The sequence below is a fragment of the Mixophyes fleayi genome, chromosome 12 (assembly GCF_038048845.1).
Source record: "Mixophyes fleayi isolate aMixFle1 chromosome 12, aMixFle1.hap1, whole genome shotgun sequence".
NCBI classification, from domain to species: Eukaryota; Metazoa; Chordata; class Amphibia; order Anura; family Limnodynastidae; genus Mixophyes; species Mixophyes fleayi.
This window is the reverse complement of record NC_134413.1, coordinates 81,367,395-81,395,318: the sequence shown is the minus strand read 5'-3', so window position 1 is coordinate 81,395,318 and position 27,924 is coordinate 81,367,395. Positions and strand designations below refer to the sequence as shown.

Genomic DNA, 27,924 nt, shown 5'->3' with positions numbered 1-27,924 from the left:
GGGTCAATATGTTAGCAGCCAATTACCCTACGAGTATGTTTTTGGAATGTGGGAGGAAACACACACAAACACGGGGAAAACATACAAACTTCACGCAACTAAGGCCATGGTCGGGAATTTAACTCATGACCCCAGTGCTGTGAGGCAGAGGTGCTAACCACTGAGCCACCGTGCTGCCCCAGGATGAGACTGTCATGCACACAGACAGGATCACTGAGCTCTGCCTACTGTGAGGAGCACCGCTACACAAGGTAATGAGCGAATGTCATACACACAAACATGATCATTGAGCTCTGCCTACTGTTGTCACTGTGAGGAGCACCAATACACAAGGTTATGAGGAGACTGTTATACACACTAACATCCTCACTAAGCTCCTCCTCCTACTGTCACTGTGAGGAGCACTACTACACAAGGTAATAAGGGAATGTCATACACACAAACATGATAATTGAGCTCTGCCTACTGTTGTCACTGTGAGGAGCACTGCTACACAAGGTAATGAGACTGTTATACACACTAACATGCTCACTAAGCTCCTCCTCCTACTGTCACTGTGAGGAGCACCGCTACACAAGGTATTAAGCAAATGTCATACACACAAACATGATCATTGAGCTCTGCCTACTGTTGTCACTGTGAGGAGCACTACTACACAAGGTAATGAGGGAATGTCATACACACAGGGGGTTGGTTTATCTCCTGTCAGCCATATCAAAGGTCATGGGCATAGTTTCTTGCAAACAATGAATACCTCCTACAAACTAGCTGTATCTAAGCTGTCTTTGAGCTATAAGAGAATAAAATGGCTATAAGACAACAAGATGGCCTCAGCTTCGCAAAATCACATTTCTCAATGGTCATTATCACTTTATAGAAACCTATGGATGTTGATTTGTTGCCACATTATCTACAATCCTTCCTCTTCGTACACAGAACATATATTTGCATTTGCACCTGGGCAAAATGTTACTTTATGTGGACTTTTCCTTTAATGAGATGTTTGCACAAATAGGAAAGGGACAATGACTTCTTTGTACAATGGACAAGATATCAATGAATCCAGAATAATTGCATTTCAACTCATATTCTATTGTTATTATAGTTACCATATTTATATTTTCCATTTCTTTGTACAAAATAGCGTTAACACTTAGCTTTCAGCTGTGTTAAACGTGGCTCCATCTATAAGATCTGTAGATGTCTCATCTCATTGTAGTCAATCATATGAATATGGATGAATCTGTACATGTCACGTGGTAAAGGAGGCCGGGTGGTGACGTCAGCTCACACCATACAACTTAAGACAGTCTTATCCATGTATAACAAGAGGCCGAACTGTATAAGAACTGAGATACTAATGAAGGACGGCCGCCATCTTGACAACGCCCAAGATACATGGAAGCCTATGAGTTTGGCTCACAGAAAATGTCTCCAGCGGCGGAGACAGAAAGTTAATTACACATGACTGGGGTGCTGGAGTAACACAAGGACCTTGCCTGGGACGAGCAGAGGAATCAGGTGAGGACTGAAGTGACAGCTGAAGTACAACTACAACTCTTAGGATGTACTGCCTGCCAGTCCCGATGGCAAGGCATGCTGAGACTTGTAGTTCTACTGCAGCTGGTTAACCTTACATGTGTATATCATTCAGTTGTGTCTTTTACTGTGAGTTATTATGTTGTGAAACCTGAATTTGTCATACAAAAAAAAAACTTATTTAAAAGATTTGTGAATCTGTCAGAACACAAAATGATCACAAAAAAAAAGTTGTTTTAAGCTCCAAATTTTCCAACCATGTCTTTTGTGAGTTTAATGATGGTATAATACCGCTTTATAAAGTGTGCAGCTGTATAAATAGCTGTTAATAAATAAAATGTTAATGATAGTCTACACATAGAATAATTTGTTCAAATAAAGGACATTGTAAATAGAAGAAAGATGTTCCTGACAAAGGTTACTGTAACCTTCAGTGTTGGTTGCTTTTGGAACAGACTGTGAGCGTAATGTCGTACATGTCTGAATGTCATTATATGTGAACCCTGCTGAACCCTAGTGATGTGTGTGAACTGACAGACGTCAGTGTACCTTTCACCCACTGTGAGTCATGTGCTGTATATATCTGATACCGGAGTGTTAGTGTTACATTGTGTCTTTACAGGAAGAGCCATGCTGCAGAGCTGTGCCAGGCTGCTCCGTGGGGGCAGTGCCACCTGTCTCCGGTCCGCACAGTGCCGCTTCTCGGTGAGTAGTCATTCTCTGTTTAATACCGGGATTACATTGTACAAGGAGGACACAGATTACAAGGAGCAGTGTGATAAGACAGCACATTGTATGGCATATTCCAGGTCGCCCACGACAGTCTTCCCTACAGACATCGAGACTTTTCTTTACCCAACGCCACGTGGAGCCGGAACACGCAGCAACTGTACGACAAGTTTCTGGAGCTCTGTAAAAACGGAACGTGGAGACGGATCCCTTCATATAATGCGACCGTTCATCACATAGAAGGTAGGTAGAAGCTGATATTTGTTATATCTCTGAGAGGTGGAATGAGCAGGGGGTTTCCTACTGGGTGGTGAAGATGTCCATGTATTGATGATCATTGGTCTGCGTGCTCTTGGATATTTCCTAATACTTCAGTCCAGGAATGGGATTAGCCGCTACACACAACATAAGTTTTTTTTATATATTCACCCTCTTCCATATGACCGTGGAGCTTTCCATCCTCTGGACAGCTATGAATATTAATGAGAGTGACCGTCCCATGTACTGGCAGGAGCATGCTCAGTGTGTGTCTGAGGAGCAGCCTGTGACATCATCAAGCTTCCAGTCTGACATGAGATTAGTGTCCCAGGAAATTTAGCCTTTACCGAACAGCTTATTTAGAACTAAGGTGTTTATGAACCAGTGGGGCACCGTTTTATAGCTGCTTTTTCTCAATAATCCTAACTGTACATAGCGATGAGGCTTTTACTCAGCTGCTGCTTTTATGATGCCTTTCCTTACAAGTAGATCAACTATGTATTTTAGATTCATTGGTTGTGAAATCTAGGGCAGTAGCCTAGTCCAAGCCAGGACAAATGCCAAGGCCAAAAGCTAGGAGCCAGCAATTTTATACCCGCAAAATTTTGGTAGAATACTGTGTATGTCAGGTTGAGAAGCATTGAGGGTCCTATCGCCCCTTTCCAGGTAACCCTCCGGCAGAAAGAGAAAAACGCCTCTTCACCAGAAACATAGACCAGGATGGGGTTGGGTTTGAATACAGCATGTTTTATAACAAGGCGGAGAATAGGATGATCTGTATATTCCAGCCGGGCCCTTACCTGGAGGGCCCCCCAGGGTAAGCACTGTTTATTATTTATTTGTGTGTGGTAAATATTGCCTGTCATGAGTAAGTTGCAGGATCTATAAACACCTACATATTTATTTTGCAGCAGACAGATCGTTCTGTAGGTGTCAGACCTGTTGTTCTTCCCTCACCTCTCATGTCCTTTGTGCTCTCCAGATACACCCACGGAGGCTGCATAGCCACTATTATTGACAGCACAGCCGGGGCAGGAGCCGTATACAACTTTGGAAATGTTATGACGGCCAATCTGAACATCAACTACAAGAAGTGGGTTTCTCTAATAAATTATTTAGATAAGTATTTAGATAAGAGGCCAGCACCCTGTGACTTGTTGGTCACATTGAGTGTTGCCCGATTTTGCCTGATGACTGGTAAATCTCCTGAATAAGTTGGTGCCTGAAGAATGGATATTACCTGGGATGTATGATGACTGGGCGTTGCCTGGTGGATCCTGATGACTGGGCGGAGCCTGATGTCTGGGTGGTGCCTGATGTCTGGGCTGTGCCTGGTGGAACCTGATGTCTGGGCGGTGCCTGATGTCTGGGTGGTGCATGGTGGAGTCTGATGACTGGATGGTGCCTGATGTCTGGGTGGTGCATGGTGGAATCTGATGTCTGGGCGGAGCCTGATGTCTGGGCTGTGCCTGGTGGAACCTGATGTCTGGGCAGTGCCAGATGTCTGGGTGGTGCATGGTGGAGTCTGATGTCTGGGTGGTGCCTGATGTCTGGGTGGTGCATGGTGGAATCTGATGTCTGGGCGGAGCCTGATGTCTGGGTGGTGCCTGATGTCTGGGCTGTGCCTGGTGGAACCTGATGTCTGGGCGGTGCCTGATGTCTGGGTGGTGCATGGTGGAGTCTGATGACTGGGTGGTGCATGGTGGAGTCTGATGACTGGGTGGTGCATGGTGGAGTCTGATGTCTGGGTGGTGCATGGTGGAGTCTGATGACTGGGTGGTGCATGGTGGAGTCTGATGACTGGATGGTGCCTGATGTCTGGGTGGTGCATGGTGGAACCTGATGTCTGGGTGGTGCCTGATGTCTGGGTGGTGCCAGATGTCTGGGTGGTGCATGGTGGAACCTGATGTCTGGGTGGTGCCTGATGTCTGGGTGGTGCATGGTGGAGTCTGATGACTGGATGGTGCATGGTGGAGTCTGATGACTGGGTGGTGCATGGTGGAGTCTGATGACTGGATGGTGCCTGATGTCTGGGTGGTGCATGGTGGAACCTGATGTCTGGGTGGTGCCTGATGTCTGGGTGGTGCCAGATGTCTGGGTGGTGCATGGTGGAACCTGATGTCTGGGCGGTGCCAGATGTCTGGGTGGTGCATGGTGGAACCTGATGTCTGGGTGGTGCCTGATGTCTGGGTGGTGCATGGTGGAACCTGATGTCTGGGCGGTGCCAGATGTCTGGGTGGTGCATGGTGGAACCTGATGTCTGGGTGGTGCCTGATGTCTGGGCGCTGCCTGGTGGAGCCTGAAGACTGGGGGTTGCCTGATGACTGGGTGGTGCCTGGTGGAGCCTGATGACTGGTCAGTGCCTGATTACTGATTGAAGCCTGATGACTAGGAGGTGCCTGGTGGAGCCTGAAGTCATGTAGCAGAGTCTGATGACTTGCGGTTATCTAGCAATGACTGTAGGGTACTGTCAAGAAACTGAGTACAACTCGACTGAGCACTTTTTATTCATCACCTGTTTCTCACGGTTTAATGTACTTTTTAATCCTTGGCCCAGTCTAAGTATATACACCAGAGCATCTGTGTATTATTATTTCATGTTATTAGGTACATTTTGCCCTTGCTATTACCTGCAATATTGTATGTATTATAAATATAAAGAATATTGTGTGAAAATAGCAGGACAGCAGAAGTCATTTTGCTTGTGTTAGCTAATGTAATAACCGTTTGTCTCAAATGTCCATTGTTATGAGGTGTGGCTTAAATCTGGTTTGTAATCAAAACAATGGCTGAGTGACTTGACATAGGTAGCTGGCAGTCACGTTAATTAGCTAGGTCAACAGATAATCTGACAGATAATTGGGTTAGAACTTCTAGATGATATGAAATCATCATCATCATCTATTTATTTATATATGATGAAATGCAATGTGCCTCCGCAGTAATATTCTGGCTGAGAGCGCATTGGGAAATGTATTAATATGTATCTATATAAATGTTATTGTATCAAAATATATCACAGACTCAGATTGTGTAATGTTGCAGATACCATGTGTCAAATGTCTTGTTGTTTCATGCAAGCGTGATGTGTCATTCCTTGATGTTGTATTGTAACCCTTTGTTTAGTGTATTCAGCCAAATAGCTAATTGAGTCAAGCCATTCCATTGTATAATCAAGGTAACAGACTATGGGGGGTATTCAATTGGCCGCATTACTGTTAAAAGTGAAGCGGCCTGCGCATTGTTAACATTATTATGGTAATAGTGCGCATAATTACCATTATTACGGTAGTTCTAATGCCAGCTTTTTGCTTGCAGTTCCCTGAGCTGCGAGCAGAAAGCCGGGTTAAAATTACGGTAATAACGGTAAAAGTTTTAGCGCAGTGGTACTTCAGGGTGAATTGAATTCCCCCCTGTATGTCTAACAGCTAAAGTGTCCACTGATAGACCCCTGCTGTAAGGTGGAGGATTAATACATCTGACCCTACTCCCTGTGTATACAGCCAGTAATATAAGGAGAGCAGAATGCTAGGAGAGCTATTCTAGCTTGGAGGATCCTGGTGTACAAGACATCAGCTAAAAGGACTCTGGGCAGGCATTGTAGTGCCGCTGGAGGAAACCCTACCGGGACAGGGTCTGTGTGAGCCAGTAACCCAGGCTGGGCAACACCGGGACTGTCTAGCTAATCGGTAGTTGTAATATTGCAGAGGATAAGACTCTGAAAGAGACTGAGATTATTATTTTGGAGTGCTGACTGCAATAGGCTGCTGGATGATACATGCTACCATTTATCCTGTATCTTGTGAACGTCTTGTGGTGTTGTGCTGTCGTAATAAAGCCTTATTTTGGATATATTCTGGTCTACCCGAGTGAGTTGAATCCCACAGAGGGTAACCACCATCCCAGCTAAGGGTGGTATCCTCACAGGTACCATGAGATGCCTGATGAAGGGACGATATCTTGAAGTGCAGATGTTTTAGGATGTATGATAAGTGGTTGTTGTCTACTAATTAATGCAAGATAGATTGAGATGTCTGTTTCAAATTAAGCAATAACTAGGATATTGTGTGATGACAGATGGATGCTGCTAATGGATGGATGAAGGGGCAGTTATCTCAGGATTCTTGTTCATGTCTAGCTGTGATTGAGGGCTGAGGGATGTGATGTATCAACACCTCTTTTATCTCCCGTATTTACTGTGTGAATCTCCTAATACATAGGTCTGTCACATAATGTATGGTCAGTACATACAACAAATATGTATGGACTCTACTATAACCTATTTCACTCCACAGTCCGATTCCCTTGGGCTCTACTGTGATCGTGGACAGTCAGCTAGAAAAAGTAGAAGGTCGGAAAGTGTATTTGCGCTGCCAGATCCGGAGTCACAATGATCTGATAGTGCACACAGAGGCCACCGGTGAGAAACACCTTATTTCCATATTATGCCAAGAGTATTTTGCCTAGATATCTGTGGCTTCTTGTTGTATTAGCAAAGAACTTGTTAAATGAGCACCCTACATAAGAAGAACATTTCCTGAGACTGTCACTGTCATTATTCTCCCACGTGATCCCATCCTCCCCTGGTACCTTAGTGCAACACTCTCTAAGGGATCTCTCATCAGACTTCCCCCTTCTATGCATGATGTCACCAGTAAACATCCTCTACTACCATATATTGTCACCTCCCAGTATCCTCTACTACTCCTCTATACTGTATCCTCTACTCCTCTATACTGTATTCTCTACTCCTCCTCCTCCATACTGTATCCTCCGTCTCCTCCATACTGTATCCTCTACTCCTCCTCCATACTGTATCCTCTACTCTCCTCCATACTGTATCCTCTACTCCTCCTTCTCCATACTGTATCCTCTACTCCTCCTCCTCCATACTGTATCCTCTACTCCTCCTCAATACTGTATCCTCTGTCTCCTCCATACTGTATCCTCTACTCCTCCTCCATACTGTATCCTCTACTCCTCCTCCTCCATACTGTATCCTCTACTCCTCCTCCTCCATACTGTATCCTCTACTCCTCCTCCATACTGTATCCTCTACTCCACCTCTATACTGTATCCTCCGTCTCCTCCTCCATACTGTATCCTCCGTCTCCTCCTCCATACTGTATCCTCTACTCCTCCTCCATACTGTATCCTCTGTCTCCTCCTCCATACTGTATCCTCTACTCCTCCTCCATACTGTATCCTCTACTCCTCCTCCTCCATACTGTATCCTCCGTCTCCTCCTCCATACTGTATCCTCTACTCCTCCTCCATACTGTATCCTCTACTCCTCCTCCATACTGTATCCTCTACTCCTCCTCCTCCATACTGTATCCTCTACTCCTCCTCCATACTGTATCCTCTACTCCTCCTCCATACTGTATCCTCTACTCCTCCTCCATACTGTATCCTCTACTCCTCCTCCATACTGTATCCTCTACTCCTCTATACTGTATCCTCTACTCCTCCTCCTCCATACTGTATCCTCTACTCCTCCTCCATACTGTATCCTCTACTCCTCCTCCATACTGTATCCTCTACTCCTCCTCCTCCATACTGTATCCTCTACTCCTCCTCCATACTGTATCCTCTACTCCTCCTCCTCCATACTGTATCCTCTACTCCTCCTCCATACTGTATCCTCTACTCCTCCTCCTCCATACTGTATCCTCTACTCCTCCTCCATACTGTATCCTCTACTCCTCCTCCTCCATACTGTATCCTCTACTCCTCCTCCATACTGTATCCTCTACTCCTCCTCCTCCATACTGTATCCTCCATCTCCTCCATACTGTATCCTCTACTCCTCCTCCATACTGTATCCTCTACTCCACCTCCTCCATACTGTATCCTCTACTCCTCCTCCTCCATACTGTATCCTCTACTCCACCTCCTCCATACTGTATCCTCTACTCCACCTCCTCCATACTGTATCCTCTACTCCTCCTCCTCCATACTGTATCCTCTACTCCTCCTCCTCCATACTGTATCCTCTACTCCTCCTCCATACTGTATCCTCTACTCCTCCTCCATACTGTATCCTCTACTCCTCCTCCATACTGTATCCTCTACTCCTCCTCCTCCATACTGTATCCTCTACTCCTCCTCCTCCATACTGTATCCTCTACTCCTCCTCCATACTGTATCCTCTACTCCTCCTCCTCCATACTGTATCCTCTACTCCTCCTCCATACTGTATCCTCTACTCCTCCTCCATACTGTCACCTCAGTGTATCCTCTACTCCTCCTCCTCCATACTGTATCCTCTACTCCTCTATACTGTATCCTCTACACCGCCTCCTCCATACTGTATCCTCCGTCTCCTCCTCCATACTGTATCCTCTACTCCTCCTCCTCCATACTGTATCCTCACTGTATCCTCTACGCCTCCTCCTCCATACTGTATTCTCACTGTATCCTCTACTCCTCCTCCATACTGTATCCTCTACTCCTCCTCCTCCATACTGGATCCTCTACTCCTCCTCCATACTGTATCCTCTACTCCTTCTCCTCCATACTGTATCCTCTACTCCTCCTCCATACTGTATCCTCTACTCCTCCTCCTCCATACTGTATCCTCCATCTCCTCCTCCATACTGTATCCTCCATCTCCTCCTCCATACTGTATCCTCCGTCTCCTCCTCCATACTGTATCCTCTACTCCTCCTGCTCCATATTGTATCCTCACTCTATCCTCTACTTCTCCTCCTCCTCCTCCATATTTTATCCTCTACTCCTCCATACTGTATCCTCACTGTATTCTCTACTCCTCCTCCATACTGTATCCTCTACTCCTCCTGCTCCATACTGTATCCTCTACTCCTCCTGCTCCATACTGTATCCTCACTCTATCCTCTACTTCTCCTCCTCCATACTGTATCCTCTACTCCTCCTGCTCCATACTGTATCCTCACTCTATCCTCTACTTCTCCTCCTCCATATTTTATCCTCTACTCCTCCATACTGTTTTGTCTTTTGTTCCTCGGCTACAGTTGATATATTGTTTCGTTATTCTAGGTCTTTTTATTAAGTTGGACCCTGACGAAACTGAATGCAGAAGAGAGTAGATTTTTCCAACCTTGTATGATCTGTCCAGAGGCTTCTACAGATTTATTTGGGGAATAACCAAAATACCTAGAACCGCCTCTTACAGAAAACAAGTCTGCCACTGTTACTCAACAACTTCGGAGAACGTCTCCATGATCAACTAATCCTCCAACATAAATATGTCCTAGTTGGCACACAGTAGGACATAATCTTCTGGTAGGAAGCTCGATTGTCAGCAGTGCTCAACCTCGTCCTGTGACAACTCCCCCCAATCTTCCTGCTGTTCCCCTCTGTACTCTACGGAGATGTCATCTAGCTCTGTGTGCTGTGATGAACATGTCCACTAGAGGACACTCTTTTGTACCTTGCTGCATCCCTGGAAGAGCCCAGTAGAGATCAGTTCTCTGTCTGTATCCATGGAGATGCCCACTAGATGGCGCAATAACTTCTCTCACACACAATGGGCCTGACTCATCAAGGCACACATTCTGAGCGCAACCCGCGTTTGGTGTAAATCGCACTTATTTAGGCTTTGTGCACGACCAATTTCATCAAGATACGTGCGCTGATGAATCTGATCGTAGGTCTGCTCTACGACACAAGATACGGCAGGGTACAACCAAAGCCTATGTGGATTATAAATTCACAAAAGTACGCATGGAAAAAAAATATAATGTCACCTGTTAATATAAAGGCTTTAATGATTAGTTACAAAAAATAAATGGGGGGGGGGGAATCTCACATGAATTACTTTTATTAGGATGCTGTTAATGTCTGCTGAACATAAAATACATTGTTATAGTTGCTCCTGATTCCAAGCACATGTTCTAGCTGCATACACAGACGTCACCACCGGTAATCAGCACTTAGACTTGCCATGTAGCTGGAGCAAGAGATGCGGCAGAAGAACACGTAACTGTGAGGCGCTCCGAGCATGATTCGGACATGGCAGTTTGGAACGCTCTGACTGTACATTGGCTACAGCAAAACACCCCTTCCAGCCACGTTCACTCCCCGAAATCGCAGGCTGTAGTAAGTGTAGTTTGTGTTGGATGACTGAGCAGGCGGAGCTGCGTGTATTGGCGTATGGGCTGGATCTGGGGTGATTTTGTGTATAATACGCTCAAATTCAGCAGATACGTGCCTTGATGAGTCGGGTCCCATACATCTACTGACATTGTCTACCTCCTATCTCTAGATTGTTAGATAAATATGCTCAGTTGAATCTATTATTGGTGTATTTTCAATGTTTCACCTGCATTTTTTTTATTAGACTATTTATTACTGTTCCCCGCAAAGGTATTAACAGGAAACGTTATTGATGTTTTATATATTTATCGACAATAGCACCGACACGAAACTCCTCCTACGTGAAATGTATAGGACTGTAGTCCAGCAGTGTTTCATGTGGCTGTATTGACAGGGTTAAAGATTTTGTTTTTTGTTTTAGGGGGAGGGGGGAGGATTCTGTCTTTCATTCTACTGAAAATGTATTTCTACAGATAGACTGACAGTTGTTCTTGTCTCCTCCCCCTTATTTGCATATTATGTCACTGACATTAGGAAAGACAAATAAAATAAATAAAACCACTAAACTGATGCGGATGTTTTCATCTGATAACAGGTCCATAAAAATGGTGCACAAAGACCACCACATTACCTCTTCCGTTCCTTGTCGCCTTACAGTCCTCACTAGCCACAATACAACAATTGTATTTTGCTATGAAATATAAATATTGGCCTTTAAAAGACATCTTTCACTGTGACTGTATGAGCAAGTGAGCCGGTGGTTGCCTAGTGTGAGATATATGGTAATGTGCTCCTGTTTGTGGATGTGTACGTTTGTGTCTCCATGGAGCTGCCTTATGTCATCCATATAACCAGACCCCACTGTACAGATCACAGTCATTGCCATCCTTCCTGCATAAAGCCAACGGCCAAACACATTACCTGGACCCTTTTGTGTCAACATTGCACAGACCTATTTTCCACCCAATTATTATACATTGTTTCATTACCTCCCTGGACTTGACTCCTGATGAAGCAAAGGAGATGTTGCTGAATGCAAATAAAAAGGAAGGCAGAGTTCATTTCACAAAAGTTATAATTAAGATAGATTGTAGAAGAGGTAATGTTGCTTTAGTCCTAGTTCCAGCTGTTACATAATCTTGCAATAACCTTTATCTTCCACGGGATGGCACTATCGCTCCTACAATGGAGACAGTCTGGAATAACTACTACAGGTTATGACAGCGATTGGGCTCCTGTATTTCCCAGAACAGATTTATGGCTATGATTATGTTTAGCTTATCTTCCTAAAATGTTGGTGCATACAGATTTATAGGGGTCCTTTGTTCTATTGAAAACATCTTTTAGGCCAATGGTGGGCAACTAGTAGCCCGCAGCCAGGCAAGTCTTGTCCTGCGGCCTCCAGCCGATTCATCCTGATTTCACTTATTCTCTGCTTTGGTGCAAAGTAAGACTTAACGGAGCAATGCCTTCTGCGTCACATGGCCTCTACACAATGTAGGGGGGTCTCGCAGCACACCGGAGGAGGAGAGCCATGTGGGGTTAGACTACAATTATACATTTTATCAATGAATTATATTGTATCAATGTAGTTCATTGTTGATAAAGCCCTTTGACTAATTTATGGACTTGCTGATATAATCAGTGTGCCACTATTATCACCTGGTAGTGATTGTTACATTGTGCATTGTCAGTAGTTTGTCTCTTAATTTTAGGAATTCTATCAAATTTGAAATTGCAAAGTGAAGGTAAACAGTGGTATTTATAGCATAGGGAGCAGATGTATCTTCTCTTTCTGTCAATTTTACAGCAGTCTTTTCCTGCCTTTGTGTATACAATGGTGGGTCCGCTGTTGCCTCTATAATGTCTGAGTTCACCAGTGCTGTAAGATACTTAGTGACAGTGAAATGTTCATCCAGAACCAGAAATCAATAACATGCCCCCATGGCATACGAAATGTCAATGTGTTTGTTGTGTTCCTGTTCTCTGTGCTGGCAGCAACCGTCGTGTTCAGGAACGTGAGGCACGAGGAGGAACGAGGAAGAAGACTCAGTTGGGAAAGAGAGACATGTCTCACACGGGACTCTGTTACAGAGTATTGTCTGCGGAAGTTGTTTCATTAATCCCCTGTACACACTTCACCATGTGAGTAGAAATACACAAAACAATCATTAGCCACCTGACAGCCACGGCCCAATGCCAGCTATCCTATTTGCATTATAATAGAACATACTGTATACAGTACATGACATACTCAATTCAAAGGCTGCACCCTACTGTACCCACTTGCCAACTTTTGAAAAATCATTTCCTGACCTGTCCCCAACATAGTTTTGTCATGGTGCAAAATCACGAAGCCCATCACACAATGCTCAATGTTTAACAAATCGTAATACCAACATTGGTAGCATTACTTATAAGGGCAGTTGGAAGGGGATGGCATTCAATGCTAAAAACATGTTGTGACAGGATGGACCGCCTATGCCACCCTGTCTGTTGTTGCTGGGAACCGGCTGGGCTTACTTTGCCACCGTTCCCTTTCCTTATCCCAAATGTGCCCTCTTGCCGCAGTAGGAGGGGCTTATAATGCTGCCACCACTGGACTCCTTACCGGCATCCAGTACCGGGTTTCTTCTGGGTCCCTGACGGTGCTATCGTATCTCGTTGCTGGTGTAACCTGGGCTGGTAACTCCGGACCTCTTACTATGTATCCGGGTTGCTGTGAATGGATCCCCCCCAGGCCTATCACACTGACCAGGGCTGCTGGGTAGCAGACAGAGAGGTGGTACTGGAAAAGCTTGTGTCCAAACCTCAGACACAGCCGGAGAACGGATTAGATTTGGGTCTAATCTGTAGATCACAGGAATACAGCAATATTGAAGATGTTTTCAAGCAGGTCTTTGAAGCAAGATGTTTATTTTCTCTCACCCTAGTTGAAAGTACCAGGGTGATCAGGTCAGATGAAGTCAGAAGAATGATACATTACATGCTCACACAGCTCATCTTTTATACAGTTCTAACATAGGCTATTTTTAGAATCAGGATGTAACTCCATTTACCAAAACATGGATTTACATGCATTGCAAAGCCACTAATATTTATACTTAGCTATGAAATTCTTAAAAACCTTGCTGTGATTTCCTGGAGCTTATTTCAGAGACAGGAGACTCACTAACAAGTCAAAAGGTCTGACTGGCATGAATACTTCAGACAGTGGCCGAATACACATTTCCACAGAACAACAGAAGGACTCACAACAAACCACTTTCCCAAATCACAATACACCAAAGGCTTGGTAAACACAGGCTCATTGTATCAGATATATACATCAGAAATAGGCATGTCCTATAGTAAGGTTAGACAAGAGACAAATTTATTCCCCTGGTCTCAGAAATAACAATTTCCTATCTTACAATATCAAAAAATAAGTCCAAATGCAATTACATAAATAAGTGCCCTGCGCTACTTGCTTTAAATACATTTTTACCAAAAGTTATTTAATAGTGATCCAGTCACACCTGTTATTGTTCTTTGATAACTACAGTGAAGGAAGTGGGCATTTCATACAATAACAATGCATATAATCCAATCTCTGTACTTGTTTGAATTACGCAAAGTTCATATTCATAAAGTTCTATTTATATCAGCATATATTTTATAAACATAACATTTTGTACGTGAATATCTGCAGGTGTATTACTGTACAGTACACACAGGCACAACCAGCGTTACATAATGAGAACATTTCCTGATTCCTATTTCTCCTGGGATCATAATGCTGCTGCCAGTCTCACGTGTGTTTCCAGCCTGGTATCTCACATCACCACCCTCTTAGGGGAATCCACATCACACTTCCTCATTCTCTGCACGATGTCACTAGAAAGCATCACACTGTCACTGCAGAACATGTGACCAATAGTGTGCAAGATGATAGTCGTATTATATTGGTCAGTAATATATGTACTGTTGTCACCTTCACCTGCGCCGTGTGCAGTTGATTTGGCTGCTACTGTATCGGGGTCCACCAACCCTTCACGGCCAAAGTGGTCATTTAAATGTTGTAATAAGGCGGAGCGTTGAGAAGGAAACAGAAGCCTCCAACAGATCAAGCCTATCAACTTGTATTAAAAACAATAAAAAGTAAAAATTGCATTTACAAAGCGTATCCTAAGTTAACCATTTTCTTGTCCCCTGCAACGCGTTTCGCATAGAGATGCTTCTACAGGCGCGATGAGGAAACAGTAAAACGGCCCAGTGTAGCAATTTCTCACAAAAAGCTCTTTCCTTTCCTGGAGGAAGACAACTAAAAATAAGGATGATTCATGGATGGAACATAGAATGTGTGCTATAGGCAGGATGATTCTCATGCAGTAGGATGTTGTTTAATATTAAAGGGAAAATAAATTGTCAATCATCTTATATGATTTACCGTATTTATTGCAGAACACAGTACGGATATATTAAGATGGTAAGTGTAATCTGTGCCATATATCGGCATTTCAGTGAGATACATAATGTGGCCCTGTACTCAGCTTCCTGGGATTCTGGATTTCCCATTAAACAACAGAGGAGGGGAAGGGTTGCAGTTTTAAGTGGGAAACATATTGCATATATACTCTCAATACACTGAGACCAATTTGTTTTAATGACAATTTTGTTTGTAATGTTTTGTTAGAAGAATAATATAATTGTAATTGTTATAATGGATTGTATATGAAGCTTTTGTGCTGTTTTGTGTTATAACCAAGCTCCAAATTAACAGCAGACGGGGTTAGTGACATAAATCAATTAACTGATAATTCCCTATACATTGGAGCTTCTATGCTGGGCCGCTGTAATGTGTTAACCTATAATACGCTTGTTAAACTTTATGGCTTTGTAAGTGCAAATCTTACCTTTTATTAGTTTTAATACAATTTGATACGCTTGTTCAACTGGCGGCTTCTGTTTCCCTTTCCGCTCTATACCTCGTTACAACAATAATCTCGTTTATGCACCACTATGAAAAACTAGGTGCAAAATACTCTGTAATTTGTAAGGAATGCCGTCACTTTTCCCAATTCCTCCGCAACTGTCCGATTTCAGCAGGAGTGTCTCAATTTTAGGGCTCTGTCCCGCCTGAGGACATGGTTGGGGGAAGGTAGGTATGTAATAGGGAGGCACACGCTTTACAGCAATAGGCAGCCCTCTGGGGGTGTACCTACCCCCCTGTCCTGCGGCCGGGAACAGACATGTTGGGAGGTATGCTCAAACGGCGCCATCTTGCCCTATAAACCTAGGCACATTGGTGAAAATCTAGACGCACTTACGCCAATCAAAGTACTCAACATAACCAAAAGGGATATTACACTGGGGCTTGCCCAATTTATGCTTCATAAATGAGGCCTGGTGTCTTTACAGTAGTCTAAAAATGCAAACAATGCACTTTCTATTAATCAACAGGCACGTAGAGAATCACGTGTCCCTTCCTTGTCTTCAGGAAGGTGTTGGCAGCTGCCCGTCCTCTTGCTTGGTAATGTGAGGCCTGTGAGCAGGTAAGAGGAAGACATGGGCTATAGGACTAGTATTAAACACTGCAATCCTTCTGACCTGCTGTCACTGTCTAACTTGCTGATGTGATTGGCTGCTGTAGCCCAGTACAGATGTTATGTATAAATGCCGTGTTGGTAATTGAGGGAAGCAGATAATTATCTGATAGAAAATGTCTTTGGCGACTATTTTGGTAATCTCATTGCAAAGAGCAATAGCTGACAGAATACAATGTATGTAATTTACTCTGCAACAGCGGAGATCGCACTTTTCATGCAGAAGCCCATTTATACTAATCATACTAACAACATGCAGCCTGTAAGCAGAGTCAGAACATCATCATCATTTATTTATATAGCGCCACTGATTCCGCAGCGCTGTACAGAGAACTCATTCACATCAGTCCCTGTCCCATTGGAGCTTACAGTCTAAATTCTCTAACATACACACAGAGAGAGAGAGAGAGACTAGGGTCAATTTTGATAGCAGCCAATTAACCTACCATTATGTTTTTGGAGTGTGGGAGGAAACCGGAGCACCCGGAGGAAACCCACGCAAAGGCCATGGTCGGGAATTGAACTCATGACCCCATACACATGTATAGCAGGTGCATAGTGCAATGATACAATATATACTGATTCATGCCACCATATACCCTCCTAATGTCACCATTTACATGCACACTGCCCCATCTAGCCTTTAAATGCCCCCACATGTTTATTCTGCATACAGCCTCTTTCTGGTACAATATATCTATATAATTCCCCTTATGGCCTGTTATTGATATTTAATGCTCTCATATAGCTTCTATGTGACACAATGTACCCTCATGCTGCCCTATATACTGCCACATATCCATAGCATATTATTGCTCCTATTTAGCTCTATAGAGCCCCATACCCTGAGTACTGTCCTCCAGGTTATCCTGCTGCCAGTCTCAGAGTCCCTGCACTTTCCTACTAAAAGACACAAGAGTTGTAATGGATTACAAAGTTCTTCTCTGCCCAGAAACAATGATATAGCAATAACTGAGCTAAGCTCTCTCAGGACTCATGGATGTAAGCCATCTGGTCCAGGTGCTTTAGTCACATTTACTTATTTATTAACCTTTGTTAATAAAGCACCAACATATTGTTTTGCAATGCTTTTTACGGTATGCTGTTTGAGCTATCTTGTCTGTTAGACATTAATAATAATAATAAGTAATTAATAATTAAATTTAAAAAAAATCTAAAAATCCCCTACCTTCCATATTTTTACGCAATATTTTTTGATTGCACTACTGTATCTTGTCTGTCAACCAACGCTACTGCATCTCGTCATACCCAACGCATTTCAACCTTTTTAGTGTCTTTGTAAGATGAACGGTTGAAACGCGTTGGTGTTTGTGAACAGAGGGCTTCATATCGTTTGGACGAGTTGACATTACATCAAAGGACTCTATCACCCGGGTATCTACATCTTCTAGAGAACTTTGCTTTGCCTTTTTGCCTAATTGTTCCTGTACGAGTCCTACGGTTACCTTTGGAGAAGTACATTTTACATTTGTTTTTCATTTTTAACAGTTTCCTCCATTCCATATAAATACTTTTCATTGATTGTATACGGCTGGTGTTTTTCACTCAACTGTAGCAATACTTCACTAGGTGATAGTTTATTATTTGATACATCGTTCCTTTGGAGTAACATGAGACAGTGAGAACCATCTCATAATGACAATGCACAAAGATCCACAAGAATCCATCATGTAACGTTTATGAAAGGCCCGCTCTCTATTTATATCACCTGAGTGTGACATCGTAGGATTGACATTTTGTAATCCCTTTCATACGGAACGTCACTATATACACCTGTTTTGTTTTGTTTTTTAAATTTACCTACTCAAGAGTCATTTAGAACAGAGCTGGGTGGATAAAGTACAAACATATATATTTCATGTTTTGTATACTTTTATATGTTTATTACACTTTGCTGTATTCCTTAATAATTTCATATATTTGGTGGAAGTGTTGTCATCCATTGCTTTGTGTTTAGTGCTACTACTGGATTTCTTTGTTTTATTTTGCATTTATACAAAGGGAGTGTGGTTCCCTATTTCTAGTAAGGCAGCTTTCTACTAGTGTGAGCGCAGATAGTTTTATTTAGGTTACAGAGTTGAATAGGGAAAAAGAGGGGGTAGAAAAGCACTACAAATACATTAATAAAATTCACTGACAACTTGTGCAAGATCAGGTCTCCACAAAGAACATGAGGTCACCGCTTGCGGATGGAAGAAAATTACTTTCCCATTGACAAAGGGTTCTTTACAGTAAGAGCAGTTAAACTTTGAAGTAATCTCCCACAAGAACTGGTATTGGCAGATACTGTAAACAGGACCTGATATATTCCTAGCAAAAACATAGGAACAGAGAGGTACAGAATTTGGCCCTTGCTACAGGATGAGATCTCGTCCAGTCTCTCTGTCACCCCCGCACCTGGTCTTTCCAACACTTTTTATTCACAAAAATATTAATCAGAGGCCCCTTTGATAGCTGCACATTTGAAGTGGAGAGTCTTATTGTTAGCTGTTCTATAGGTTACCAGGAGAGACCGAGCTATTGAGATGAATGTATTATTCTAGAAGCTGGAGGAATACACCTCTCATTATAGTAAATGTAGTGAGAAAGGAGAGCTGTGAAGGGAGTCAGACATCATGGATGTATAGGGCAAGATTAATAGAAGAAGAAAGAATTTGGTTAAATAAAGAAGGAGATTGGATCATTTCCAAGGTGGCTTAAAGAATTGTCATAACATCTGGAGAAAACGCAGGCATAAGCGAGACAAGGAAACAGTGGAACACATACGTTAACATTTATAAATCTATTTACTAACACTTGGCTTCACAAGGACTTCAGCTGCTACAAACTGGAATATTTTCATTGTGCTAAATACACATTGACTAATACTGTCAGGGGAGATGAATGGAGGTATAGCTTTTCTGAGGGGGTTAACAGAACAGAGCAAATGAGGATGTGGACTTAAAAAGTTGAATAGAAATAAAACAATTGCTTAGAAGGTCGCGAGCAACAACGGGGAGGAGGAAGATACAGAAAATAAACAAATATATACATATTCAGACAGACATGGCAGCTGTGCCAGGCATGGTACTCGGGCACGGAGCGGCTGGTGAAGCGAGAGATGATTGAACAAGTGACGTAGCAGTGTGTGTGTGTGTCTATATAAGGTGTCCAGCCACACACACACTGCCAGAGAAGCTAGAGGATCAGAGACACTACACATCAGATCTCCAGCTGCTGAGGTGAGCCAAGCCAGACTGTGTATCATATATGAAAAATATATTTATTAATGTATGTTTGTAATGCCAACATTACCTCCAAGAGAAAAGAGCACACCAAGACTTATACTGTGCACCAGTGTATAAATAAGTCTTCAGTTATCATTAATGCAAAAATAATCATCAGGTGAAAAACCACACTAATAGTTTGTACTCATGTATGCCTAATGGACATTGAGGTTTGATAGGTACAATGTACAGGTAATGCGTTACAATACAGGTGATAAATTAAAGTGATTCAAAACTAAAGGCCAAAAAGATGGACTTTAGTTTTGTATAAGATTTGCACTGAAGACACTTTAGTCAAGAAGGACGATAAAAAAACCCACTGATATTTAATTATCATAGAATAGTAATTACCTAAATAGTAGGTGAAAGATAGAGATCTAAATGAGTATATAAATGAACAGTAACACATGCAGAGTGAGAATATTTTGGATGGAATATTTACAAAGAAAGGTGTGTTATGTATTAGTAGTAGGAAAATATAATCATCCTCATTTATTTACCTGCAAATGTTCATGTTCACATCTTTTCACAATAATATCTATTATCTCATTCACTCTATTCCATTATTGTGGATCTATTATTATTATTATTATTATTATTATTATTATTATTAATTTGCAAGATATCACAGTGCTCCTGATCCAAAACTAGTGGGGAAAGCTGGACATACATTATACATGGACATACATGATACATGGACATACATGATACATGGACATACATATACCGCCCAATAACAATATTATAAACTAACAAATTTCAGTGCATTCCTTTTATTCCTCTGTTTTATCTTTAGTTTTTCCTGCAACACTATGGGGTAGATTTATCAAACCTTCTTAAAAGGAAAAGTGGAGGTGTTGCCCATAGCAACCAATCAGATTCTATCATATTCTAGAGTGAACTAAATAAATAATGGCTAGAATCTGATTGGTTGCTATGGGCAACACCTCCACTTTTCCTTTTAAGAAGGTTTGATAAATCTACCCCTCTATCTCATTAATGCTTCTTTAATATTTTATTGCTATGCTCACATCCATTGCATTCTGGGAAAAGTAATATATATATATATATATATATATATATATATATATATATATATATATATATATATAATCCAAAAAATGTTTTACTGTTCCTTTATATGCTCATTTACTTTATACCCGTTGATATACCTATCTTTCAGCACCTTTCATTTATTACTATTCTATGACAATTAAAAATCAGTAGTAACAGTTATAATTTTCATCACCCCGCCCCGGTGTCCATCATCCATCACTCCGGATCTCCATATCTAGGATATATAAACCTGAGCGAGTCCCCCGCAGTGCTCGGTGGCAGCGGATGTCTAGTAGTATTACTTACTGCTAGTATAACTAGGTAGAAGACACGTCTTTGCAGTGCCCACCATATTTCCACACCAGCTATACCCACTGGGGGAACCTTTTCTCTATCTTTAGTAAAGATTGGTGCTCGGAAGTAATGACTGTAATGTTATTGGTCTTACTGTTATTATTACTATTATTATTATAAATAAGGAAAGGCAAAACCATATTCCGTAGCACTGTACACCTACGTGAAATGTTCCTGGACCAATCACTGAGGAGCACGTTCTTTAGGTGCAGATAACAAGGGTGATGTGCCTGCACTGTGAACCTATATATGCATTTTGTATGGGCTTACATCAGTGGTCAAAGTGGCCATGTACAAGTGGTGGTGTGGAAAATGTAAGTGACGGCCTGACTTACCAAAAAGGAGCAAATTTGCACCTTGGCAAAAGCATGTTGTACTACAGGGGGAAGACATGTAAATCCCAGTGTACCAGTATTTGTGTGCTACCTGCAACAGCAGCAAGAAATTACCTGCATGCAAAATACAAAATAACACCTATACTTTGTATTACACAAATAGGGTTATGCAGGGACGCCCCAGGGACTCCCCCCTCCCCGAAATGTGAAGTGCACATTTCCTTCCATATATCTGTCTGTGTGTGATAGATGGTGTATTTGTCTTCCTCTGTAATTCCTGGACGACTCCCTGACTGGCCCAGGCACGTGTTACACTCCTTCCTGGAGCCTGCACCCTCATATACACATATAGAAATCACTTCATTCGTATAGGTAGATATGCACTCTCTGTCTGTCCGAATATAGTCTCTGTAAGTAAACATATCAGTGCATCATTACTATGTCCAGCAAATTACAGCTGCCATGCTTGGTTCTTTCCCAAAAGGGAGAGTTATGAGACTCTCTTTTGCTCTCAGTGTTTCTGTAAACCACCAGCCGTGTATATCGCTGGAGCAGAGGACAATGTTGCGTATCCCGGTTGGTTATTTGCTCATGTTCACCATAGAGTTTCTCCCACTACCTCATTCCATTACTATCTAGACCAGCAACTATTACTTCAAATGTGTCCTGCAGTTATATATAATATATACAGATGTGTCCTGCAGTTATATATAATATATACAGATGTGTCCTGCAGTTATATATATATATATATATATATATATATAGATGTGTCCTGTAGTTATATGCACAAATGTGTACAGCAGTTATCTAATATATAAATGCTTAGTGGCGTCTGTCTGTCTGTGTGTGTGTGAAAAAAAAGTTGCAGCGCCACCTGCTGGGCAGAGTTATACACTGACCTACTAAATTCTTAGTGTGTGTGGGAAAAAAAAATCAAAAAGGGCTGAAATTTGGTAGGGCTCAAACTCATTTTCGTGAGGTAATTTTACCTCATGAACACACATGTGTAGAGGTGTGCTTTAGTGTGTGTGTGTGTGTGTGTAAAAAACTATTTTCTCAGAAAGGGCTCATCCAATTGACCTGAAATATGGTATACTGACATTATTTGACAAAAAAAATAGAATAGTCAAGTCAGTTAACTTCCATCATCCCCCCTTCCCCCCGTGGGAGAGGTAGTAAAGGCTAAATTTACGAGTTGAGGGGTCAAACTCATTTTCGTGAGGTAATTTTACCTCATGAACACACATTAAAAAGGGCGCTTGCGTCGGGAAGTAACGATCTTCCCCTGAGGAGGCCTGGGCTAGGTCCAAATGCATGACAAGAACCTTTTTAAGACCTTAAGTAGCTTGATTTGACTAGAATGCATGAGTATCATGCACGGGTTAACTTGTATATTATATATACAGATGTGTCCTGCAGTTATATACACAAATGTGTGTAGCAGTTATATATTATATATACAGATGTGTCCTGCAGTTATATATAATATATACAGATGTGTCCTGCAGTTATATATATATACAGATGTGTCCTATAGTTATATGCACAAATGTGTACAGCAGTTATATATTATATATACAGATGTGCCCTGCAGTTATATATAATATATACAGATGTGCCCTGCAGTTATATATTATATATACAGATGTGCCCTGCAGTTATATATTATATATACAGATGTGTCCTGCAGTTATATATAGTATATACAGATGTGCCCTGCAGTTATATATTATATATACAGATGTGTCCTGTAGTTATATGCACAAATGTGTACAGCAGTTATATATTATATATACAGATGTGTCCTGCAGTTATATACACAAATGTGTGTAGCAGTTATATATTATATATACAGATGTGTCCTGCAGTTATATATAATATATACAGATGTGTCCTGCAGTTATATATATACAGATGTGTCCTGTAGTTATATGCACAAATGTGTACAGCAGTTATATATAATATATACAGATGTGCCCTGCAGTTATATATTATATATACAGATGTGCCCTGCAGTTATATATTATATATACAGATGTGTCCTGCAGTTATATATAGTATATACAGATGTGCCCTGCAGTTATATATTATATATACAGATGTGCCCTGCAGTTATATATTATATATACAGATGTGTCCTGTAGATATATGCACAAATGTGTATAGCAGTTATATATTATATATACAGATGTGTCCTGCAGTTATATATAATATATACAGATGTGTCCTGCAGTTATATACACAAATGTGTATAGCAGTTATATATTATATATACAGATGTGTCCTGCAGTTATATATTATATATACAGATGTGTCCTGCAGTTATATATAGTATATACAGATGTGCCCTGCAGTTATATATTATATATACAGATGTGTCCTGCAGTTATATATAATATATACAGATGTGTCCTGCAGTTATATACACAAATGTGTATAGCATCTATATATTATATATACAGATGTGTCGTGCAGTTATATATAATATATACAGATGTGTCCTGCAGTTATATACACAAATGTGTATAGCAGTTATATATTATATATACAGATGTGTCCTGCAGTTATATATAATATATATAGATGTGCCCTGCAGTTATATATTATATATACAGATGTGTCCTGCAGTTATATATTATATATACAGATGTGTTCTGCAGTTATATATTATATATACAGATGTGTTCTGCAGTTATATATTATATATACAGATGTGTCCTGCAGTTATATATTATATATACAGATGTGCCCTGCAGTTATATATTATATATACAGATGTGTCCTGCAGTTATATATTATATATACAGATGTGTCCTGCAGTTATATATAATATATACAGATGTGCCCTGCAGTTATATACACAAATGTGTATAGCAGTTATATATTATATATACAGATGTGTCCTGCAGTTATATATTATATATACAGATGTGTCCTGCAGTTATATATTATATATACAGATGTGCCCTGCAGTTATATATTATATATACAGATGTGTCCTGCAGTTATATATAATATATACAGATGTGTCCTGCAGTTATATATAATATATACAGATGTGCCCTGCAGTTATATATAATATATACAGATGTGTCCTGCAGTTATATATAATATATACAGATGTGTCCTGCAGTTATATATAATATATACAGATGTGTCCTGCAGTTATATATAATATATACAGATGTGCCCTGCAGTTATATACACAAATGTGTATAGCAGTTATATATTATATATACAGATGAGTCCTGCAGTTATATATTATATATACAGATGTGCCCTGCAGTTATATATTATATATACAGATGTGCCCTGCAGTTATATATTATATATACAGATGTGTCCTGCAGTTATATACACGTGTCCAGCAGTTTAATACACAAATGTATCCAGCAGTTATATATACACAAATGTGCCCTGCAGGTATATATACAAATGTATCCTGTAATTATATATATATATATATATATATATATATATATATATATATATATATATATATATATTTATTTATATATATATATATATATATATATATATATATATATATACATACATACATACATATACAGATGTGTCCTGCAGTTATATATACAATTGTGTTCTGCAGTTTTATATACACAAATGTGTCCATCAGTTATATATACAAATGTGCCCTGTAATTATATATATACAGAAGTGTCCTGCAGCTTTGCATACCAATAAATCTGCACAACTGTTTTTCATTCTGGTGGGCAGGACTTGTCTCTGTTAGAAGAGATGGATAGTGACCAACTTATAGGGCAGGTCACTGGAGTATACATGGTGTTGAATTTGAATTTCACAAGACTGAGGACAAATAACAGCTTACAGTGTGACATCCGATTGACTGGATTCTATAGAATTCATAGTTACAACAGGAAGGGAACAGAGTGTACAGAATGTTTTTTTTTGGAATTAACAGGAATACCCAGAGCTACTAAGAGCCAAACTAATCAGAGGTCTGTCCCAAGGTCATTATGTGTATATTAGGATATCTGCTGATTGCAAATCAAGAAATTTGTCGGAAATGGGACCGGCCAAATGTGTTCAAAGGAAGAGGTGCCAACTATCCCTAATTTCCAGTAAAATGTCATTCCTTAAAGTGTTCCTATTTTATTAGAATGACGAACAATAAAGTGCGACTTCTGGCGTTCTATATGCGGAACGTAATTCTAAGTATCTCTTCTTATAAGTAAGACTTATTGAATGGGACACTTTGTCCAGGACGGGAGATTTATCTATAAATACTTCCAGGGACCTTGCCTCGGGGTCTGGCTCCCCCCGCTGCCGAAATTCACTCCAGGGAGTAGGCAACAGGACTCACTGGCAGCAGTCCCCTGGCTACCGCTCCTGCAGCTCTCTGACCTTCAGTATGACTGTTGGCATGCTCGTGTCCCCAACATGCCCAGCGTCTCCTGGATTCATTCAAATCCAGGAGGCGCCACTAAAAGCCCCTCCAACAGCCACTGCAATTAGGCTGCCGGTGGGGAAGACACCCAGGCTGCTCCTGCATCCCCTGCTGGACCCTCCTGGTGCCTAGTGCCGAAAAAACACATTTCGGTAGAGCGAGTCGGTTACTTACAGGTGCTGCCTGTAATTTGTTATATAACCCAGTCCCCACATCCGGCCATTTCTTAGTGAAATGCGTGGGAAGGGGCCATCGTGATGCAATTCATTGTCATTCTGGCCCCAGCACCAGTGAGGTGGTGTGGGTGGGAAAAGGGGGCAAAATGATGCAATTCACAGCTTTCTGCCCCCCCCCCCTCCGGAATTCACCTCCCCTCAGGGAAAAAAATAAGTGGGCATGTAATGTGCTTATCTGTAGAACAGGGAGGAAGTGGGCGCTTGACGTCATACAACAAAACATTTGCCCTGTACTTTTGTGGATGTCCCTGAGGATGTCACTAATCCTGTTTAGTGTAATGTATTTCATTTGCTATGGTGTACAGTGTGGATACTTAGGGTTTGCCGATTGTGAGATTTAAATATACTGCTAATATCACCCTTGCGGGTTCTAAGTTTAATAAGATGTTTAATGAACCTTTTGATTCTGTATTCCTTTTTGAATTGGTATCAATGTCGCTATATGAATACCATATAACTGGTTTCTACAACTCACAACTTTTCACTCTACATTTCTGGGAGATCCCAGAGGGGAGGTGAAGTGTGAGGACAGAAGGGGATGGGGCACAGCGAATCACGTCATTTTGTCCCTATGACGCAATGATGCGAAACCATCATATGGCCTCGGGGGAATTCGCAGTGAATGGCGTCATGGAGGCTCCCATCCGGGAGAATGGCCTGCTCTCCCGGGAGACCTACCCGGAATTCAGAAGTCTCCTGAACATTCTGGGAGAGCTTACAAGTATGATATAACTATGTTTGCTGTTACTATAGAAAAACTGTTCTCAATTATATGGATTGTTAATATTATTTAAAATTGAATATACATATATACTTTTGATGTCCACACGAATAGACTAACAATAGGAAAACACTGGTTTATTTTAAATGTAAATTTTAAGGTAGATGTTCGTTTAATCATTATTTGTATTTTAATTTGCATGGCATATGTAGATATTATGAGGTCAATTTAACACCTATTCGCTTCTGTAAATATGGCCGGGGAATTTTCTTTAAGCTTGTTATCTTGTAACACAACAACCACACAAGTGTAGACTAATCGATCTGATCATTTCAGCTGGATTCTCATTGGCTATTTCAATACACAAAACAACATCAGCAATCCCTCAATGACACTCTTTGAAAAAGTTTCTCTTAGAGGCGAAACGCGTTAGCAAATCCGGACAAAGACAGCAAGCATTACATACATTCCACCTGTAACCCGCTAACAGGTTTGCTAAGCCTGGACTTCACGAGGAGTTGCACAGACATGCTAGAAAGACTGATTTTGTATCCTTATTCTGATGGTGAAAGGATTACTTACCCTGAAGGTGGTCACAACAACAAGGTACTGTGATAATTATATATTTGCCAGATATGGACCATGCGAAGAGTGAATACCAGCTAAACACTCCACAGTCTGGGTCTAATATTGGAATCACAAGAATGCTTAGCAGCCTTTTCTGGTGGAAGTTTGACTTTGAAAAGACGCGATATAAGCTGCACATTGCTATTCCTGGCAGATGGAGATTGCTTTTACTCAGGGGTCTATGCATCATAAGATGTGGTGCTGCTAAATATGCAATGCTGCACATCGCAGTGATGTATAGTTATGCACCGCTAAGATGACCCCTCTCCTGCGATCCTATCACTGGCTGCTTAGCGCTGCCAGTGACAGAAGGAAGTGCTGTGTGCACAGCACTTTCACTATATAGGATTCTGTGAAGCCAAAGAGGTAACGCCATATGAGATGGTGTTACCTGTCTGTGCAATGTAATGCTTGTCAAGGCTTTATGCATCGCAGTCCCCATATTAATCTATGAGGACTGCGATCCTGCACGGTATTAGCCTAAACAGAGGAGAATCTCCTCCGTTAGGTGGTTAATGCAGAGAACAGCCGTTCCCGAATCTTTTAAGTGGAATATTAGTTTGATGCATAGACCCCTCAGTCCGTTTAATTAAGAGGGTTTTGTACAGAAATTTATTTTATTAACTATATTCTTCATTTTTATGTTTTTATTAAATGTTATTAATATTACCGTCACCTTCTTGTTG

The 27,924-nt window shown here is 41.2% G+C and overlaps 2 protein-coding genes and 1 long non-coding RNA gene across 3 annotated transcripts in view; all 3 read left to right on the top strand.

Moving 5' to 3' along the window:
- Positions 1-1,425: 1,425 nt before the first annotated feature.
- LOC142109296 (acyl-coenzyme A thioesterase THEM4-like) lies at positions 1,426-11,171 on the top strand. The gene is made up of 7 exons (XM_075193424.1): positions 1,426-1,521; positions 2,162-2,244; positions 2,349-2,511; positions 3,193-3,343; positions 3,509-3,619; positions 6,822-6,946; positions 9,547-11,171. The coding sequence occupies exons 2-7, from the start codon at positions 2,170-2,172 to the stop codon at positions 9,594-9,596; spliced, it is 675 nt and encodes a 224-aa protein (XP_075049525.1). The 5' UTR covers positions 1,426-1,521; positions 2,162-2,169; the 3' UTR covers positions 9,597-11,171.
- LOC142109298 (uncharacterized) lies at positions 4,673-5,249 on the top strand. Its single transcript, XR_012680326.1, has 2 exons — positions 4,673-4,885; positions 4,922-5,249. It is a non-coding gene; the product is annotated as an uncharacterized LOC142109298 (long non-coding RNA).
- Positions 11,172-19,056: 7,885 nt separating the features above from the next.
- LOC142109173 (C2 calcium-dependent domain-containing protein 4C-like) overlaps positions 19,057-27,924 on the top strand; it is a 15,602-nt gene continuing 6,734 nt past the window's right edge. The window contains exon 1 of the mRNA XM_075193258.1: positions 19,057-19,432. The gene's annotated coding sequence lies outside the window, so the exon portion shown is untranslated. The remainder of the gene's footprint in view (positions 19,433-27,924) is intronic.

What these genes read in the sequence shown, in the direction of transcription:
- LOC142109296 (XM_075193424.1), top strand. Translation starts at nt 2,170, where the DNA reads ATGCTGCAGAGCTGTGCCAGGCTGCTCCGTGGGGGCAGTGCCACCTGT. An exon ending in CCGCACAGTGCCGCTTCTCG is followed by an intron (nt 2,245 to 2,348) that starts GTGAGTAGTCAT and finishes GGCATATTCCAG; the next exon opens with GTCGCCCACGACAGTCTTCC. An exon ending in AGTGCACACAGAGGCCACCG is followed by an intron (nt 6,947 to 9,546) that starts GTGAGAAACACC and finishes TCGTTATTCTAG; the next exon opens with GTCTTTTTATTAAGTTGGAC.